This window comes from Cucurbitaria berberidis (genome assembly GCF_010015615.1).
Source record: "Cucurbitaria berberidis CBS 394.84 unplaced genomic scaffold K460scaffold_2, whole genome shotgun sequence".
NCBI classification, from domain to species: domain Eukaryota; kingdom Fungi; phylum Ascomycota; class Dothideomycetes; order Pleosporales; family Cucurbitariaceae; genus Cucurbitaria; species Cucurbitaria berberidis.
The window spans coordinates 1,412,518-1,429,884 of NW_024468936.1; the positions used below are offsets into that span (position 1 = coordinate 1,412,518).

Here is a 17,367-nt window from a genome sequence, read left to right on the forward strand (position 1 = left end):
TACGACGGTCGCTGTCGGAATCCAAATCGACTCGTTCACCACGGGATACCTCCCAGTCCGAATCGATGACCACCCCTTCGTCCAAACACCGTGCTGGGGTTCCTCCAGACGCACCTAAGGAAACAAGAGACGCGTTTAATGATATTGAGAAGACAGTAGATGAGCCATCCGTGCAGAACGAGACGTACATTGAAAAGGGGCATAGGCGGTCGAATACAGTTTCCGAGACTCTTGGGCGTGTGACATCCATGTTCTCAGGGCGTCAACCTTCCTATGCCTCACCTCTATCTGCGCAAGAAGAATCAAATATCGCCAAACCAGAAATTACCGAGCCTTCTGTGTCAATCTCGGACGGTGTTGAGAGCGAGCCACTCGATCTTGTAGTAGAAGGAGATATGACCTCCTTACAAGAGACGTCAAGTTCAATTGGACCTCTGACGCCTGCCACCGAAACGTCAACTACTTCCATCGAAAGTGAAGCTACGTCAGTTGCCGAGGGGGACGCTCTCGCCCCTGGAAATCAAACGCCTAAGTCAACGCCTGCGCATGCACACGATTCTCGTAGCCTAAAAGAAGGCGCCCTGCTAGTGGGTCCATCTTCATTCTACAAGGAGCGGTTAGAATTCAGGAAAAACAATTCCCTAGCCATCGCCCCAATGCCGTTGACTGTAGTTGGATACCTCGACCTACTGTACCACGCATCAGCTGAGGATTTCGCTGAGAGAAAGAAAACGACAAGTCGGAGAAGAGACATTGATTTTCTTACAACATACTGCAAACATTTCCATGGCCGCACACCTTACTTTTCCACTACTTCGCTCTTTGACGGATACACCTGCATGGTCAAGATCAACAGAACACAAGGGTGTACGGTCTCCGGTCATAGCAACGAGCAGCAGGCTAGAGATGCTGCTGCAGCTCAAGCCTGTGAGATGTTCATCTCTGCTACTGACGAAGATTTTCTCCTGGACAATGCAAAGCGACGCGACCCCAGCTCCGACAAAGAGGTATATACACCAAAGATCGATAGAGAAGAGTTCAAAGAAGTAGTCCCATCGGCGGATGCAATGACTACTCCATATAGTCCTACTTTGGCCCGTGCTGCATCTAGTTCTCTAGCCCAGATGCCTCACATCACAATATCGGTCGACAATGACGGGACTATGGTCCCTATACAAGATGCAGAAGCAGCGACTCATGTACTCCAGAAACATGCATCAGGTTCGAGTGTGCGGCGCAGTGCTTCCGATTCACATATTGACCAGATTATCAATACCGGAATGAAGCATCGACGGGGTGTCTTAAGTCTCTCCAGTGCGCCAGTAGACGAACGCGAGGCGGAATGGATGCCTGGTGACGACCAGTCATTTGAGGTGTCGCCCGCGGAAAACATCATTTGTCCACACTGTTCTGTAGACTTGTCAAAGGTACCTGAGGGTGTGGCTTGGAGACACCTGCATAGTAGATGTGCACTAGATCAACCAACAGGCGAGGGTACGGTAGTTGACCACGAACCTTCGTGCCCCATGTGCAACGAATCTCTATCAGGACTGTCAGAAGAGGCTGCCTCAATTCATGTCAACGGATGCATAGATGCGGCCCCAAGTCCAGTCGAAGAAGAGAATCGAAATAATGCAGTACAGGCCATAAACGCTCTACCTGCCTCAGAGATCAGCTGGTCTGAATTCCTTGAAAATATTGAGTCATTCAAGGGGATATGGGCATGTAACGCCTGCAAGTCAGACACACTACAGCCTATTAGTGACAAGACATGTAATTCATGTGGCTTGGAAAGAGACTATCGTTGTCCGAGTTCAAAAAACGACTTTCAGCGTCAGCCATTCGACCGCTACTGGACACTTCTGACATCGTTAAACCTGAGCATTCTAGACATTCCCGACGGTAGTGTAGTGCGGCGAAAGATACTGTTGCTAGGTGATACATTGTGTGGGAAGACATTTCTTGCTAGTGCCTGGAGTCAGGATAAAACGCCAGTTGGGGACACACCGCTTGTCAATAACTTCGTCAAGAAGATGACAAATCAAGGCCGTCAAGTTGAACTCGCCATCTGGGATAATACCGGTATGGATGGGTATGAGAGACTACGTCGTCTTTCGTATGAGGATGTACATGTTGTATTGATCTGTTTCGACATCGCGGAGCCTGATTCTCTTGAGAACATAGAACATATGGTAAGCCTTGCTGCCCTAAACCATCTACAGCTGAAGCTGCTAATCAATCATAGTGGAACATTGAAGCCGACAGCCACCTCAAAGATGTGCGCAAGATACTTGTGGGTTGCAAGAAAGATCTTCGTCATGATGAAGCAACTCTCGCCAGGTTGCACCAACATCAGGCAATGCCGATATCGCCATACGCTGTGTGTAATACTACAATCGCAATCCGAAACGATACTGACAATCTATGTAGGCCGACAAACTCGCCATCAAGATCCACGCGCTTGCGTATTTTGAGACATCGGCCGTTGAGAGGAAAGGCATCACAGATCTGTTCGACTACGTTGCAGAAGCCGCTCTAAGCAGGCCTCATAAAACTAAAACCAGCGGACTCAGGAGGTTCCTATCGAGGGGCGATATTAAGTTGCCATCGCTAAGCGGGCATACGGTAGCATCTTCGTGAATCACTATTGACCTAAAGATACGTCCTCGGCAGTAATTTGTAATGTTATGCTGTAGAGCTTTATTGAAGAGGCGAGCTCGGTCAAAATTGGCTGTACAACATGGGACCATATGGGAACGAATTTTGATATCAATTCAACAATAACACAGAAGGCATCTTGCGCGCGCGCATAGATGCAAGGAAATAGAGCACTGAATAATGATAGTGTCTACTGCTCAACTTGCTGTCCAAAACCCTTCTCCTCTCTCTTGACTCTGCCTTTCTCAGCCATCTTTTCGTTGTTCATCATATGCCCTGCCTTCTCCATTACTTTGCCTAGCGTCGAATCGCTGCTCTCGCTGAAGCTACCCGTCTTATTGCCAAAGCCTGCGCCGCCTGTCGAACCGCTGCCGTGTGGTGTGGCGTTAGAGTAAGGCGCAGTATCTTTGTGCAAGCCAAACCGGAACTCTTCCTCGTCTACGGGCGCATTGGAGTCGGATTTTGTGACGGACGACCGCTTATTGCCTAGATTGCTGGTCAGCGACGCCATCCAATCTATATCAAAGTCATAAGGCCATGAGACTGTAGGGACCAAGTACGTACCAAATCCAGCTCCACCGGTAGTGCCAGAGCCATGATGCTGTGCGTTGGAGTAAGCGGCATTGGAGTCCGTAAGGCCGAGGCGCGTGTTCGTGTGTTCTTCTTGAAGGTTTTCGGCAACGTAGTCGGGCGCTGTGCGGTTACCGTAGCCTGCCATTGTGTGGAGTGTAGATAGTGAAGATATTCGAAGAAGAGATGGAAAGTGTGAGATTCTGGTGGAGTGGATAATTGCTTTGATCGTAGTAAATCTTATAATCTTCAGTGAGCAACAAGGATTTGTTATATTATGAACTCAAACCCCATCCGCCTGCCAGCTACTAAGTCTCTCTATAATGGATAAGCATTGAGTTTAGACTCCTCAAGCCATATGAGGTCATTCTGCATAGAGGGCGTATGGCTCCCATGTAGATCGGAGTCTGGAGAGGCCCTATAAGAGGACAGAAGGCTTAGCCAAGCTATGCTTAGTATCTCTCCCGAAAGCACTAGGATTCTAGATTGTGGGTCGAAGAACGTCCCGGGTGCAAGGACTATCTACTGTTGCGATCGGTAAGTTGACAAACCCAAATGTTTGGAAATTTTGAGAGAAATTAGAAAGCTGAGCACCGGAACTCCGAGAACATAAAGGTCGTTTGTAAACGCCCTTCGAATACTTGTCCATTATTGAAACCCTAGAAGTTCTCTTGGATCGATGATGGAGATAGCTGAGGGGAAAGATAGCTAACATCCGAATTCGGCAGTCGATACTGCTGATCGAGATAAGGGTCCTATAGCGTGAGGACCCCACGCCTGACAAGCAACCTGATATTCCGTCCTAGACCTGTGTCGCGTCTACGCGAAAGGTTGAGTAGTTCTAAATAATCGTGCGCCAAGATCCACCTACGCCAGCAATGCATGAAGATTCGCTCTACGATAAAAGGGAAAAAAGCGTAATGACCTCATCGGATGTATTTTGACTGTCGCTTGGTGTCAGCCTCTATGCAGTCAAAACTGGTAACGTGAAGGATGCACTTACCATGAACTTTTTGTGGAAGTCAGAACGCAGCATGTCGTTGATGAATTCCTTCTTCTTGTTCTTGTCTTCGGTGCCTCGTGCTTGGTTCTTGAACACAACATCGTCATCCCACCTGCGCTTCATGGCAAAGTCGCGCGCATTAAGTAATGGATTGCCTCTAGCGACATCAATCTCGCGTTGCTCTTCTTCCTCTGCTGCATGTTCTGCCTCCTCTTTCGCTTTGGCCGCAGCGCGCTCCTTCTTGATTTTTTCCAGTTCGCGCATGAGGGCTGCGGTCTCGTCTTCTTCGTCTTCGTCACTTTGTAACAGTCAGCAATGCCATTTATTCAATATGAACATGTGCAACTCACTCATCGTCGCTACTCTCACTTTCATCACTACTGTCGTCTGCGTCTATCTCCCTGAATTTTTCTAGCATCTCTATCCGCCGCCGCTTCTGATCTGCTTGATCCTCCTCGCTTTCGTCTGCGGCTGAAACCGCATCAAGTTGTCGCTTCGGCGCATTACTAGGCTCGGTCGCCGACTCTGATTCGACATAGGTGCCGTTCTTCTTTGCAAAGTGGCGTGCCTCGGCCTCTAGAAGTTCTGCGCGGAGATCGCGCTTGACATATTCGGCATCTCCGCCTTGTCCTGGCTGCCTATGCTTGAGAGTAGTGTGTGCTGGCAGTAGGCGCTGGTGGTAGGCGGGCCCTCGCTGGGCTTCTTTGCCGCGTGCGGGATCGAACGTTGGTCTATGGGCAGTCGTCATCGTGTCTGTCGATTATATAGTGACCGAGATTGGGTTTGATGCAACTTTCGGAAGTCTTGCGCGTTGTTGACGTACGTTGTTCTGCTGAGGATAGGATGTAAAAGTTGGGAGACACTCCAGCTTGAGAATCGCGCTAAGAGCGCGGCCATCACTTTTCTCCGGCCCCGCATTTTCAGTGAAGTTCAACGACCATAACTTCTGCACAACAAGCACGCACCCTGAATCTGTAGAGGCGAGATGCCTCGAGAAGCTGAGATATCGCTCAATGAGCGGGAGTTTATCAAGCAAGCGCTGCAGGAGCAAATTCGGCTCGATGGGCGCGCTTTCGACGCATTTCGTCCGCTTGAGCTCACATTTGGAGACGAGTATGGCGTCGCGGACGTGCAATTAGGCAAAACAAGGTAGTGGTGCCAGTCGTTGTATACTTGGTATATTCTAACATCTTCCAGGGTCATTGCTCGAATATCAGTAGATGTTACGACACCATTGCCCGAGCGCAAGTTTGACGGCATATTCCAAATAGTCACCGAGTTCTCACCCATGGCTTCTCCAGCATTCGAAGTTGGTCGGTATGTTGCATACATCTTATCGTGTCCTTGCGCTCAAGTAACTAATTGGGTATTTAGACCTACAGACGCAGAGGTTATCCTCTCCCGGATACTGGAGAAGTCGATTCGTCGCTCGAACGCCCTGGACACGGAATCGCTCTGCATCATCGCTGGCCTTAAATGCTTTGCTCTTCGCGCCGATGTACATATTATCGATCATGATGGGGGGTTGATAGATGCTGCGTGCATTGCCGTCATGGCCGCATTGCAACACTTCCGACGACCAGACGTACTTGTAGAGGGAGAGAAGGCGACAATTCTCAGCGTCCGCGAGCGCGAACCTATACCTTTGTCGATCCTACACCAGCCACTTTGTGTAACTTTCTCATACTTCGAAGACGAAGTGTTCTTGGTAGACGCGAACTTGGCCGAAGAGCAGGTTCGCCAGGGAGAGGTGATTCTCACGATGAATAAGCATGGTGAGGTATGCCAGATTGCCAAGTATGGAGGAGCGACGATAAATCCACTGGCCTTGTTAAATTGCACCAACGTCGCGTTACAAAAGGTCAAGGAGATGACCACGTTCATTCAGAAAAGACTTGAGAAGGATGCCAAGAAGAGGGATGCAGGAGGGTTGCTGGCGGAGCTGAGTGCTGAGAATGCGAGATGAGCATTTGCAAGGAGTACAACGACCTTACGATAGACAGCGAGTCTGGACCTACACGACCGTCCGCGATGCTCCGCGTTGGCTACATGCATCCCGCAAAGCGTCGTCCGCGAGGCTAAGCAACCCGATAAGGAAAGCTTAGCAAATAACGGAGTACCCATATGGTGCGTCAACAGCCGGACCATTAGCTTGCGAAGAGCTACGACCAGGGCGGAGGCCTCAGCCAGTTGGGAAATGCAAATACCTGCTGCATTCAACAGTATCTATGCAGGAGCGCAGGACGTAGTGAGAATTTAGGCGGTGCGCAATAGTGGCTTGGATGAATAATCACGAATAATAGACATGATCTTCCAATATTTGTGTTCACACCGTTTGCGTCCGTAAAGGCGTCCACACCTAACTCAAATTCTCGACCTGGAATGGTGACGTAGCTGACAAAGCGCGCCATGACACGCCTCGGCCCACTGTCCCTTGCAACTTCATTTGAGCGACAAGAACCCACTGAAACAGTATCTCCGCATGCGAGAGTCTGGCTCTAAACATTCGCTGCTTATCAGACCTTCGGCCGAGGAACTTACATGAATACATATATATCAATGCTAACGGCTCGAAATTGCTAATTCACTACTTCAACCTCACTACCCATCAATCTCGCATATTGCGTCATACGCACGTCCGGAACGTCTTCCACCCCGAATATATAAGTCTTTGGATATTGTCACCGCTTCCACAGCTACCAAACTTCGCATTCCTCTCACAACCTTCAACATGGCTTCGAAACTAGTACCCTCGAACCCGGAGAAGGTCATGGTCATTCGCGATCTTGTACCCAGGACCATCACTACTCTCTCTGTCCCGTTCTTTCGGTTTGGCAAGATAAAGATCGGTGGACGAGGGACAATCGGTACGAAATACTGTATTAGGCTTGATGCTCTCTTTGCTAACGATGAGATACAGTGCGTCTACAGTCTGGATCTCTTGCCGTCTTCTCCCCAGTCGCATTGACCGACGAAGTTAAACGCAAGGTCGCCGAGCTAGGAGAAGTAAAATATATCGCAGCTCTCGACGCTGAGGTACGTTTTCCTTCCCATCTACTGCCACTCTTCCGCCTTCTCACAAACTTCCCAGCATCACATCTTCCTTGGGCCATGGTCTCAAGCCTACCCCAACGCCCAGGTCCTAGGCCCCGAAACCCTCCCTGAGAAGCGCGCAAAACAGAAGAATGAAGACGTGCCTTTCGCATTCGTTTTCAGTAAATCCAAGCCCATAACCACCATCTCGCCCGAATTCGATGAAGAGTTTGACTGGGAATACGTCCCCGCACACATCAACAAAGAACTCGTGTTCCACCACAAGCCCACTCGATCCCTTATAACCGCTGATCTACTGTTTAATCTGCCGGCGACGGAGCAGTTCAGCAAGACCGGCGTGGATGCGAATAGTGGTATATTGACGAAGATCTTTGGCGCGCTACAGAATACTAGGGGGACGGCGATTTGGCAGCAGCGCACGATCTGGTATGGAACGAGTTCGAGCGACAGGCCGGGATTCGCTCAGTCGATGGCCCGCATCAACAAGTGGGACTTTGAGCGTATCATCTTTTGTCACGGCGATGTGATTGAGAGCAACGGCAAGAGCGTTTTCGAGAAGGTGTTCAAATGGCATTTGGATCTGGCCAAATCGGATGCCACGAAGAGGTCATAAACCTCCTACAGCAGAGTTTCATGATATACTGAAGGCCACACCTAGCTTAGCTGCGACGTTGGGCATAGCCCGAACATAAGCTCGCAAAGCTGAACAAGCGTAGCTGGTAAGTTTGCTACATAAGAGTTTAATTATGGCACGATGTAAATGATGTTCCGATTTGTGGGATGGAATTGCAATACTTGTGTCTAGATAATGTAACTTTCATTATACAATTGATACTGAAATTTTGTACAAAAAAACGCTTAGTGAATAATGTGTGACGCGGTAGTAAACATCGAATCGACTATAGTAATCATAGGGGGTATACTATCAATTTAGATTCATAACTTGCTAACACGAGAGTACGTAGCTATTACACCTACGAGAGAACCCCCGAGTTAGCTGGAATAAAGACCCATGACGTTCCTGTTAAATAGTGCGATCATCCAAAAAATAGCTATGTATCTTGTAACGGGGAAGATGAACAGAAGAGTGTCATTTGTCTGTGTGTGTAGCCAAAAATACGCCGGCTAAAAAGGAGAAGTGAGGAGGGGGGTGAAGTATTGCGCAAAAGGAAACCCAGCATGACTGATACTTCAAGGTGTTTCCCTAGCACTGGCGCGTGCAGTTATGTCTAGGAGGGCTTGTCTCTTGGACCAGTGAGATGAAGATATAGTATCGTACCTATGGAAAAGAATTTGGAGAAAGAGCACGTTTGGTTGTCGAGCGAGTACCATGGAGAGCGTGGATTTAAGGTTCCCAAACTGAATTCACTAATCTCAACCAGTAAATTGAGCGACATAGAAGCACATCACCGTTCAAAGCAGCAAGATGAGCTATGATATCCATTCCTCGAGCTTAAAAGAGTGTCCTGATCCTTCCATAGCCACACACTGATTCGTAGAGACATCTAGCCGCATATGCTCACTTCGCAGACACCCAACCTCACCACTCCATCCCGAGATTTGCAAATCTGACTACGATTGCAGGCTCTTATACCCGCCTAGTTGTAGCACAGATAGCTCGAGATGATATCATCGAAATTGTACGTCCTCAGATCAGGGATAAAGTTCCCGCCAGGAACAGTGAGCCTGTAGTCACCAACTCCGCAGCCATTATTGCGGTAGAAGATGCATCCAAACCCGTTGGGCACTCTGAGGGAAGTAATCTGGTCATTCCATCCATTGCCCAGGTTGTAACACCTTTGGGCTATTTCTCTATTAGCCTTGACCGTATTCAAGCTATTGTAGCAGATTTTGATGGGGAAATACGTACTATCCGTATAGAGTCCCTCGTGTCTCCCAGCCCCATTCAAATCATAATACACATCCACGACCAGAGTAGCACGCTTGGACAAGCTCTTGTTAGAAATAGCAATGCCGGTGTCGCGCTTAGAGGCTGTGCCACTCGTGAAGGCTGATTTACCCTCGACAACGGGTGGTGTGTCGGGAATGTTCTGCTCTGGGGCGAGGAAGTTGGAGGCACTTTGGTGGACAGCATCAGCGGGCAAGGCTGAGACTGCACCAATGAGAGCTGCGGTGAGGGCGAAGAAGCGCATTTTGAAAGCTTGGTGAGAATGAGGATAAGATGAGATGGATGTTGAGTGTAGTGGTGAGGTAGCATTGGAGAGGTGATTGAGGGAGTATTTATACACTTCACTCTTGTCCAGACTCCCCGTTTAGTCAATCCGGCGTAGAGGCCTTCACTTTCAATCATCATTCGATCATAGTTGCCATGAGTGGCTCTGGTTCCGCTCTTGCCGTGTTGGTAACTGAAGCGAACTGTGGTCCTCGTGTTTAAGCGAAATAGATGAAGACTGCTTAGCACTGCATGCGTGTAAGACACTCATAGGAATATGAAAACCCGGTCTCTCTCCACCCTATACAGATTCGGTGGTGCTTGCTTACTTTGGCGAGGAATTACAAGGTCGTGATGTACCTTAATTGTAGTTCAGCCCCCAACCCAACCTTGTCCAATATTCCAAGTTTCATAGTCGCTAATGCACATAATCTTACCAAGGCTGCCTCGGTGTTGGAATGACACGACTCCAAAAGAACTTTGCTTAATGTGATATGGAAGGAATGAGCAGGGTGCCGTTTTTTGATACTGTTCGCTGAGAAACCCGAATTTCCTCTCACTGCCTACCAAGTATGTACTGGAAGGACCGAATGCGGTGAGGTTATAGGTAAAGGCACTATGCCTTGGTATTCTTGTATGGCTGATATGAAGAAACGAGCATGCAAAGTAGCTGTGCCATTCGGAGATGACTAGGTTGTTGAGAAAGGTCCGATTAAGTTCAGTTAAGCGACAGGCGTTTCCCGATACCGCAGGGACCGGAGTGGTCGAAATGATGTATCTACTGAGGGTGTTCAGAAGCGCTAGACACGGTTAGCCGAAGTCAAACTACTATTGTTGTGCATGATTTGTGGGCGTTCTCCACTGCATGTACCCGTAGTCGCCGACGTGCCCATATTGAACCGCATACGCTAGTCGACTTCGCATCGTATAATCGTACTAGTACACTTTATCCCTGTCTAACTTCTGACATTGACTTGGAGGTCTAGTCCACTCCCCGCGCTCTTACTTGTCTTTGTAGTATGCAGCGCTACATAGCAACTACGAGAGAACGCCGCAAGCGACAGAGGTACACAAGAATAAGATACCGGAGAGGCCTCTCTCTGAGGCACTGAGCAGTGAAAAGATCGGTTTGAGTGACACTCCTGGTCTTGCTAGTTTTCCCATACCGATATGAAGTAGTGAGATCGACTTTCCCGACAATAGTTACAGGTGTTTATGATAAGAAATGAGGATAAATACTGAGTCCGATTAAAAGGTGTATAGCGTTAGGATCTAGTTGCTAAGGGAAAAAGACATTGATATACAGTTTCTGATTTGCTTGGAACCATACACCATCAGGTAGAGAATCTTGCACAGAAGGACCAAGCTGTACTGTCACATGTCAGCCAGAAAGCCTGGCGTGGCTCGGAACTGTGACACAAGAACGTCTCTCCAGCTGGTGCACCAGAATAACTGTAGTTCCCTAGGTTACAAGTAGTCAAGTCAGGTCGTACAGGGTCCAAGATGATAAAAAGATGGCTGGTGACGGTGGTGCAGACGGAGCGCTACCACGTGGGGCCATGGTCCGAGCTTTTGATATTCCTGGTCAACGTCATTTCGAAGTCTCGGAGACAAGCAACACCTTGCGCACCTATCACCACCGCATCAACCCACGCCAATTCGTGGCACTGCCAAGTTCCGGCATCGGCAATCGTGTCATGTACTGTTTCTATTAAAGCTTTCTAGTCGGTAAAAGAATCGTCGCAATTGGTGGAAGTAGGCCCATCGATCCATCATGGCCTCAAGCTCTACCGAGACGACTCCCCTAATCTCATCCATGTCAGGCGGAAGCCGCATGATGCCACCCAAGCCCCAGCGAACTGTCACTTTCAACCCCACCGTGTCCTCGGCCAGTCCGAAACAGCCGTCCCGGACGCTGTCGTATGGGCCTTCGTCTTCGGGCTATATGCCCACCACCCAAGGCGGCCAGCCAATGCTGTCCACGCTAAACAGTAAACTGCGAAGGAGAAACAGCTCAGGCGCACCCGCAAGACCACCATCTGCGCCCGCACCGAAGATCGGCCCGCAGAGGACGACGAGAACCGCACAGAAGTTAAAGCTCCTTCCCGATCCGGCCGCAGAAGAGGGGGAAGACGAGGAGAGTGGACGAGATGTATACGTACAGTACACAAGAATAAAAGACCCTACGGCTAGAAGAGATGCAGCTCGATTGGGAAAGGCAGACCGGGAGCGGTTGCCGCGAGTAACGGCATACTGTACAGCAGCCTCTTACAAACTGGACGACTTGATGCGCTATCTAAAAGGCAAACAAAAGGCGCGAGGTGCCATGCCTAAGCGCTTCGACGAGTGCATATACTCTCCCTACAACTACGGAACGAAAGGACCCGAAGACGTCGCAAGTACTGCTGTACTTGACGGCGTCCCCGAGGAGAGACAAAGAAGATTTTCAGATAGCGCCATCGAGGTGGAGCATGAAAACGAGAGAAGGAGACAAGATCTAATCGACCTGCACGATGAGGGCGATGCACCTAATATTGGGAATGAAGAAGCAATCGACGATAGACCCCGGCGGCCATCAATTACACATGCCGATTCGGATCCTCAGGTCGACACGCCAGATTTCGACACCCAGGTCCATACACCAGAAGTCTTCCTGTTTGAGTATGGCACTGTTGTGCTATGGGGCATGACTCTCCAGGAAGAGAAACGATTCCTGAAAGAAATCGCCAAGTTCGAAACTGACAAACTTGGTAAAGACGAAGTAGAGACGGAAGAGTTCAACTTCTACTACACGCGCGAGTACCAAGCACGCATCTACAACGACTTCATCAGTCTGCGGGACAAGAAGAACTACATGATCAAGCTTGCCATCAGCCACGGCCTTTCTCAGAGCGTCAAGACGTCTCTCTTCGAGGACCTGGTCGACAACACCATCGACGACACCAAAGACATTCCCGCGCAGATTGCGAGTTCCGGGACGATCAATCTAAGCAAGAAGCAGATCAACATGCAGATTGGTGAATTGTTCATCCTGCGCATTAGCATCCATCTCCAGGGCTCGGTGCTCGACGCGCCCGAGCTGATGTGGGCCGAGCCACAGCTAGACCCCGTCTACCAAGCTGTAAGAAGCTATCTCGAGATGGACCAAAGAGTCAGCCTATTGACAGAGAGATTGAATGTGATTGGAGATCTTTTGGCGGTCCTGAAAGACCAACTGACAGTGACCCATGTGAGTATTCTGTACGACTACCAACCAGAGTCTTTTTGCTAATTAGTTACAGGGTGAATTGCTCGAGTGGATCGTCATTATACTGGTCTTCGCCGAAGTCGTTGTTGCCGCCATCAATATCTTCGTCGACTTGCATGCCGCAGACTAAGAGTCGCCGCGGTTATACATTGTATATAGTATTGTTATTTTCGTCTTCTTTTGTACGATACTTCGGCAGTACGAAAGCTTGGAGGTCATGTTTAAAAGGGGATTTTGAGGTTCGCGGGCGTTGATATTCCGATTAGCGTTGTTCTCATACATGTACGGAGCAGCTACTCGTCAAGGAGCTGTGAATAGGCGGCTAGTTTGTAATTAATTGGCACGAGGGGGCGAAAATGCCCGGAAGAATGCAAGAGAATACCAGGCCACTGTAGCATTATTTAGTTTGTGTACTCTGCATTTGTTGTCACGTCGTGGATGAGGAGGGTGTGGATGAGGGCGGACCTTGGCGTATCCACTCCGCTGAACCCTGGCCTGCCCCATTTCAACATGCCGCCCCGATGAGCATTCAGACTTCTCGCACATGCCCTCCTCACCCCGTTGCTGCGCCCCAATGAGCCGTCCCAGATGAGTTGGAATCTGCTAGAGCGCTTCATAGAATCGGACCACTTCAACACCGACCCGTCGCTGGCTGTGGCCTACCTTGCGTGAGTTGCCGTTCTGTCTTGATTCGAAGCCACGGTTGCCCGCTGTCGGGTGCACCGCCGCACACCTTCACCGACACGTCCGCATCGGGACAATTTTGGGACCTTGGCTGACAGGTCGCGAATCCAACAGGCGGTATGCAGACCATGTCGGCATCCACTATGTGCTCTGTTCCAAGCTGCGCCAGTTTGCCTACGAGGAGCTCGAGTTCTTCCTCCCGCAGTACGTCGCCGTGACCCAATTGCCGACCCCACGAACAGCTAGCTTACACAGGCGGGCAACAGGCTATGTCACCTCCTTATAAGCATCGACAATGAGTCCATGGCCCTGGAGGAGTTCATAATAGACTTGTGCGAGGAATCTGTCAACGGCGCGCTTCTGGTGGGTACCAGGACATGACCTTGTCCTTCACCAGCCCGTGCACCTACTAACATATGGCTTGTAGACGTTCTGGCTATTCCAAACCTACCTCCACGACCTTGCGAGCGCCCCGAGCTCAATCGCCTTCCAGACGTGTCGGAGGATATACAATCGTGTGCAGCGCATCGTCTTTGGCTCTGCCGAGCCCCAACGGAGAGAAAAGATCAAGGAGAACGTCTTGCCTGTCACCCTACTCTCAAGTTTAGTCCTAGCGAGCATTGCAGCGCCATTCTTGCCCGTGCATGCTGGACCGTTGGCCATTGCCCAGGCGCGGAAACCGAGGCCCATCGAGGACATCATCTCGGACAATGTACAGACGGCGAAAGTGGGGAGGAGCAATACAGTGGCGTCAGCATCACCACGACTGAAACAGAGGAGGACTGGAAAGGGATATTCAGACCCAGAAGATGGCCGGTCGTCCAAGCCTTCTTCGCCCCGACCCAAGGAGGCGCGAGACTCTAAAGACGTGAGGAAACCGGCTGCACGACCGCCAAATACCCCACGAGCGCCTTCGATGCAACATCGGCCATCGCTGCTGTCAGTCGCACACGACGCCCGTCTAAGCTCGTCATCCTTACCAGACTTTCGAGATTCCCGGACGTCTCCACTACCTACACCTCCTGCAACTGCTGGGTTAGGACCAAAGCCAGACCACTTCGGCCCTCGCAGGCTTATATCACAGCCATCAAGACCTCTCACACCGACTGCATTTTCTCGTTCGCAAAAGGTGCGACTGCTGCGATCGAACTATTTCCGGAACGAGACCCAGTTTCTAAGTGCTCTTGAAGATATTTCCAATCGCCTAGTCGTTGTCCCGAAACCCGCTCGTCTGAGCGCTTTAAGGGCGGAGCTCGCTCTGATTGCCCAGGATCTGCCAACTGAAGTTGACATACCCACCCTTTCTCCCCCGACTCTCAAGGACGGAATTGCTTCGCAGAGTCAACATCATCGGATAGTGCGAATCAACCCAGCCGAAGCTACCAGTCTCAACAGTGCAGAGCGAGTGCCCTATCTACTGATGGTAGAAGTCTTGCAGGAGGACTTTGACTTTGACCCAGATACAGAGCAAAATCAACAACTTTTAGAGAAGCTCATGTTGGAGAAGGGGACATCACGACGACGCCTTTTCGACATCACCAGCGCCGAATACCTCGCGCTTGATAGAACACCGCCGAATGGAGTTGACAGTGTCTTTGAACCTGCTAATGGTGACCTCGGTAGCACCTCGCTCATCAAGGATCTGGATGGAGATGATATTGCCTCTGGATTAGCACGAGTTACACTACCGAGTACAAGCGCCAACGGAAAAGCCACGGCACCCAGATCATCAAGTAGAGCTAATACTTCATCTTCGATGGCCACTTTATCTACTCCACGAACGTCAGATTCGGCGATCAGCAGGTCCAACAGCCCTGTACCTCTGCACAGGAGAATGACAATTGCCAGCAGTAGCAATCGAGGAATCCAGAGTGTCGACCAGACGGACTTCTCCGCCCTTGCAACGCACATGCGAACAGCTGCGCAAATGCTCGCACAGCTTGAAGCGAGCAGTGCGAAACGGCCAAAGACCGAAGTTGCAGCCATCAAAGCCAAGATTATCGCAAGCATGCAGAGTTTAGAAGAGCAGAACTTTCTTCTGGAGGACCAGGGTCCAACATTTGACACAATCTTGGCAGAGTCAGATCCGACAGCCATTACAGCAGAGCCGGAAGATCTTGAAGGGGGAATGGTGGACACAACTAACTCTGGGGCAGGTGCAGCCCGTATGGAAAATGACCTCAAGACTGGTGGAATGCGAAGAAAAGGCGACCGAGACGATCCCAGCGCCGCGACTTTTGGTGAAGAGTGGAGTGCGAAGCGGGAGCGCGTACGACGATCCTCACCCTACGGTCACATGAAAAACTGGGATCTCATCAGTGTTATCGTTAAGACGGGCGCAGATCTGCGCCAGGAGGCATTCGCCTGTCAGCTCATTGAAGTATGCGCAAAGATCTGGGAAGAAGCCAACGTACCCGTTTGGACAAAGCGAATGCGCATCCTTGTTACAGGGGAATCATCTGGCCTCATCGAAACAATTACCAACGGCGTCTCCCTCCACTCCCTCAAACGCAGTTTAACACTAGCCAGCATAGCAGCTGGGACCAACCCCCGCAAACGCATCGCCACTCTCAAAGACCACTGGCTCAAGACTTTTGGCGAGCCAGAGTCGGAGTCTTACATCGCCGGTGTAGATGCGTTTACGCGCTCTTTAGCTGCATATAGCATGATATGCTACGTCCTTCAACTCAAAGATCGGCACAATGGAAACCTCCTCATCGACAATATGGGCCACATCATCCACATTGATTTCGGCTTCATGCTGTCGAATTCCCCAGGATCTATGGGTTTCGAAGCTGCGCCCTTCAAGTTGACACAAGACTACGTCGATGTTCTCGGTGGCGTCACTAGTCCTGCGTTTGAAGAGTTCAAAGCCTTGTCTAAGAGAGCATTCCAGGCTCTCAGGAAGGACGCGGAGAGACTGATCATGCTTGTCGATCTGATGAGCAAGCAGAGTAAGATGGATTGTTTCAAAGCGGGAGCAGCGAGCGTCACAAATTCGCTGAGGGCGAGACTCATGCTACACTTGAGCCGTGAAGAGGCAGAGACTTTTGTCGATGAGTTGATTGCGAAAAGTGTGGGGAGTTATTATACCCGGCTGTAAGTCCTTCAAAACTCGCTTCAAATGATGTCGATCTAGGTTTACTAACAAGTACTGCAGTTACGATACTTTCCAGTACCGCACGCAAGGCATATACTAGTGGTGTTTTTGCAGCACCTTATCCTATCCTGATACGTATTCTAGCTCTTGGCCTGTTACCTGCATTTCCCCGGCGTCATCTCGCGAGTCTCGTAGAAAGTTTGGGTAGAAGAACAATTGCAGTAGCAGTTCAGCCAAAAAAATTCAATCTTATATCTTGGAGAGACACCACGCTCTCTTCCTGCAGCTAGATCTGCGTGCATATCTGTATCTTATCAGACGAGAAACATAATCAGAGTGCTCTGCTCCAAACATCAATTTACGAGGCAACGATATACTTGTGCTGAAACTCCACCTTCTCCTCAGCAGTGCTTAGAACAGGCGTTCCATCGCAGATCCACCCGGGGTGAATGATGCGACCTCCTTCAAGAAGAAGACGGTTAAGCGTCTGTGGCGTTACTGAGAGCTGTCACTGCTTCCGCGTCTGAAAGAATTGTCTTGGAGCGAGTGTTTATCCTGGACCACGGGACGGACCTTGGCACTTGAAAGGCAACACTGTAAGAGGTCGCTATCAAAAAAAGAATGGAAGCGCAAACAGAAACGATTTGTGCTCGGTGCAAGACATGGTGTGCTTGACGACAAGGGGCCTGAGGTTCGCAAGAAGGGTCAGAGGGTATCTCCTTTGCTGCGACTGGGGCCAGGCTGGGGTCTGGGGTGAGTGTAAGCATGCCACGTAGAAATTCATTATCCATGTTGAATCGAGGTTTAAGCTACTCCGACTAATTGAACATATGCTCCCAAATTGGCGAGCATACTCCTTATAGCATACCTCATGGGCT

The 17,367-nt window shown here is 50.0% G+C and overlaps 9 protein-coding genes across 9 annotated transcripts; 6 read left to right on the forward strand and 3 right to left on the reverse strand.

Moving 5' to 3' along the window:
- Nucleotides 1-1,526: 1,526 nt before the first annotated feature.
- Nucleotides 1,527-2,640, forward strand: K460DRAFT_279799 (P-loop containing nucleoside triphosphate hydrolase protein; the record flags this gene model as incomplete). Its single annotated transcript, XM_040928356.1, has 3 exons — nt 1,527-2,192; nt 2,246-2,380; nt 2,431-2,640. The coding sequence occupies 3 exons, from the start codon at nt 1,527-1,529 to the stop codon at nt 2,638-2,640; spliced, it is 1,011 nt and encodes a 336-aa protein (XP_040789949.1).
- A 208-nt stretch (nt 2,641-2,848) lies between these two features.
- Nucleotides 2,849-3,376, reverse strand: K460DRAFT_352533 (uncharacterized protein; the record flags this gene model as incomplete). The annotated part of the gene is made up of 2 exons (XM_040931661.1): nt 2,849-3,174; nt 3,223-3,376. The coding sequence occupies 2 exons, from the start codon at nt 3,374-3,376 to the stop codon at nt 2,849-2,851; spliced, it is 480 nt and encodes a 159-aa protein (XP_040789950.1).
- A 778-nt stretch (nt 3,377-4,154) lies between these two features.
- K460DRAFT_374455 (Cwf15/Cwc15 cell cycle control family protein-like protein) lies at nt 4,155-4,979 on the reverse strand (the record flags this gene model as incomplete). Its single annotated transcript, XM_040934669.1, has 3 exons — nt 4,155-4,172; nt 4,232-4,529; nt 4,582-4,979. The coding sequence occupies 3 exons, from the start codon at nt 4,977-4,979 to the stop codon at nt 4,155-4,157; spliced, it is 714 nt and encodes a 237-aa protein (XP_040789951.1).
- A 195-nt stretch (nt 4,980-5,174) lies between these two features.
- K460DRAFT_363465 (exoribonuclease) lies at nt 5,175-6,536 on the forward strand. Its single transcript, XM_040932825.1, has 3 exons — nt 5,175-5,380; nt 5,429-5,548; nt 5,606-6,536. Exons 1-3 carry the CDS (start codon nt 5,217-5,219, stop codon nt 6,195-6,197), a joined length of 876 nt encoding a protein of 291 aa, XP_040789952.1. The 5' UTR covers nt 5,175-5,216; the 3' UTR covers nt 6,198-6,536.
- A 212-nt stretch (nt 6,537-6,748) lies between these two features.
- Nucleotides 6,749-8,122, forward strand: K460DRAFT_332316 (uncharacterized protein). The gene is made up of 3 exons (XM_040930832.1): nt 6,749-7,098; nt 7,152-7,267; nt 7,323-8,122. Exons 1-3 carry the CDS (start codon nt 6,963-6,965, stop codon nt 7,896-7,898), a joined length of 828 nt encoding a protein of 275 aa, XP_040789953.1. The 5' UTR covers nt 6,749-6,962; the 3' UTR covers nt 7,899-8,122.
- A 490-nt stretch (nt 8,123-8,612) lies between these two features.
- K460DRAFT_363467 (uncharacterized protein) lies at nt 8,613-9,581 on the reverse strand. Its single transcript, XM_040932826.1, has 2 exons — nt 9,156-9,581; nt 8,613-9,089 (listed from the first exon to the last, which is right to left on the reverse strand). The coding sequence occupies exons 1-2, from the start codon at nt 9,436-9,438 to the stop codon at nt 8,884-8,886; spliced, it is 489 nt and encodes a 162-aa protein (XP_040789954.1). The 5' UTR covers nt 9,439-9,581; the 3' UTR covers nt 8,613-8,883.
- A 1,498-nt stretch (nt 9,582-11,079) lies between these two features.
- K460DRAFT_363468 (YagE family protein) lies at nt 11,080-13,102 on the forward strand. Its single transcript, XM_040932827.1, has 2 exons — nt 11,080-12,687; nt 12,740-13,102. Exons 1-2 carry the CDS (start codon nt 11,233-11,235, stop codon nt 12,833-12,835), a joined length of 1,551 nt encoding a protein of 516 aa, XP_040789955.1. The 5' UTR covers nt 11,080-11,232; the 3' UTR covers nt 12,836-13,102.
- Nucleotides 13,103-13,223: 121 nt separating this feature from the next.
- K460DRAFT_392757 (uncharacterized protein) lies at nt 13,224-13,683 on the forward strand. Its single transcript, XM_040935900.1, has 2 exons — nt 13,224-13,373; nt 13,504-13,683. The coding sequence occupies exons 1-2, from the start codon at nt 13,294-13,296 to the stop codon at nt 13,673-13,675; spliced, it is 252 nt and encodes an 83-aa protein (XP_040789956.1). The 5' UTR covers nt 13,224-13,293; the 3' UTR covers nt 13,676-13,683.
- On the forward strand, nt 13,508-16,779 carry K460DRAFT_57636 (phosphatidylinositol 4-kinase-like protein PIK1). Its single transcript, XM_040938534.1, has 3 exons — nt 13,508-13,752; nt 13,817-16,488; nt 16,550-16,779. Exons 1-3 carry the CDS (start codon nt 13,693-13,695, stop codon nt 16,587-16,589), a joined length of 2,772 nt encoding a protein of 923 aa, XP_040789957.1. The 5' UTR covers nt 13,508-13,692; the 3' UTR covers nt 16,590-16,779.
- The last annotated feature ends 588 nt before the right edge of the window (nt 16,780-17,367 follow it).

Excerpts from the sequence above, each read along its gene's own strand:
- K460DRAFT_363468 (XM_040932827.1), top strand. The coding sequence starts at position 11,233 with ATGGCCTCAAGCTCTACCGAGACGACTCCCCTAATCTCATCCATGTCA. Across the intron at positions 12,688-12,739 it reads ACCAACTGACAGTGACCCAT|GGTGAATTGCTCGAGTGGAT; the intron begins GTGAGTATTCTG and ends AATTAGTTACAG.
- K460DRAFT_392757 (XM_040935900.1), top strand. The coding sequence starts at position 13,294 with ATGAGTTGGAATCTGCTAGAGCGCTTCATAGAATCGGACCACTTCAAC. Across the intron at positions 13,374-13,503 it reads CTGGCTGTGGCCTACCTTGC|GCGGTATGCAGACCATGTCG; the intron begins GTGAGTTGCCGT and ends CGAATCCAACAG.
- K460DRAFT_363465 (XM_040932825.1), top strand. The coding sequence starts at position 5,217 with ATGCCTCGAGAAGCTGAGATATCGCTCAATGAGCGGGAGTTTATCAAG. Across the intron at positions 5,381-5,428 it reads GTGCAATTAGGCAAAACAAG|GGTCATTGCTCGAATATCAG; the intron begins GTAGTGGTGCCA and ends AACATCTTCCAG. Across the intron at positions 5,549-5,605 it reads CCAGCATTCGAAGTTGGTCG|ACCTACAGACGCAGAGGTTA; the intron begins GTATGTTGCATA and ends TTGGGTATTTAG.
- K460DRAFT_57636 (XM_040938534.1), top strand. The coding sequence starts at position 13,693 with ATGGCCCTGGAGGAGTTCATAATAGACTTGTGCGAGGAATCTGTCAAC. Across the intron at positions 13,753-13,816 it reads CTGTCAACGGCGCGCTTCTG|ACGTTCTGGCTATTCCAAAC; the intron begins GTGGGTACCAGG and ends TATGGCTTGTAG. Across the intron at positions 16,489-16,549 it reads GGGAGTTATTATACCCGGCT|TTACGATACTTTCCAGTACC; the intron begins GTAAGTCCTTCA and ends CAAGTACTGCAG.
- K460DRAFT_332316 (XM_040930832.1), top strand. The coding sequence starts at position 6,963 with ATGGCTTCGAAACTAGTACCCTCGAACCCGGAGAAGGTCATGGTCATT. Across the intron at positions 7,099-7,151 it reads CGGTGGACGAGGGACAATCG|TGCGTCTACAGTCTGGATCT; the intron begins GTACGAAATACT and ends GATGAGATACAG. Across the intron at positions 7,268-7,322 it reads TCGCAGCTCTCGACGCTGAG|CATCACATCTTCCTTGGGCC; the intron begins GTACGTTTTCCT and ends CAAACTTCCCAG.
- K460DRAFT_363467 (XM_040932826.1), bottom strand. The coding sequence starts at position 9,438 with ATGCGCTTCTTCGCCCTCACCGCAGCTCTCATTGGTGCAGTCTCAGCC. Across the intron at positions 9,090-9,155 it reads CGAGGGACTCTATACGGATA|CCCAAAGGTGTTACAACCTG; the intron begins GTACGTATTTCC and ends ATAGAGAAATAG.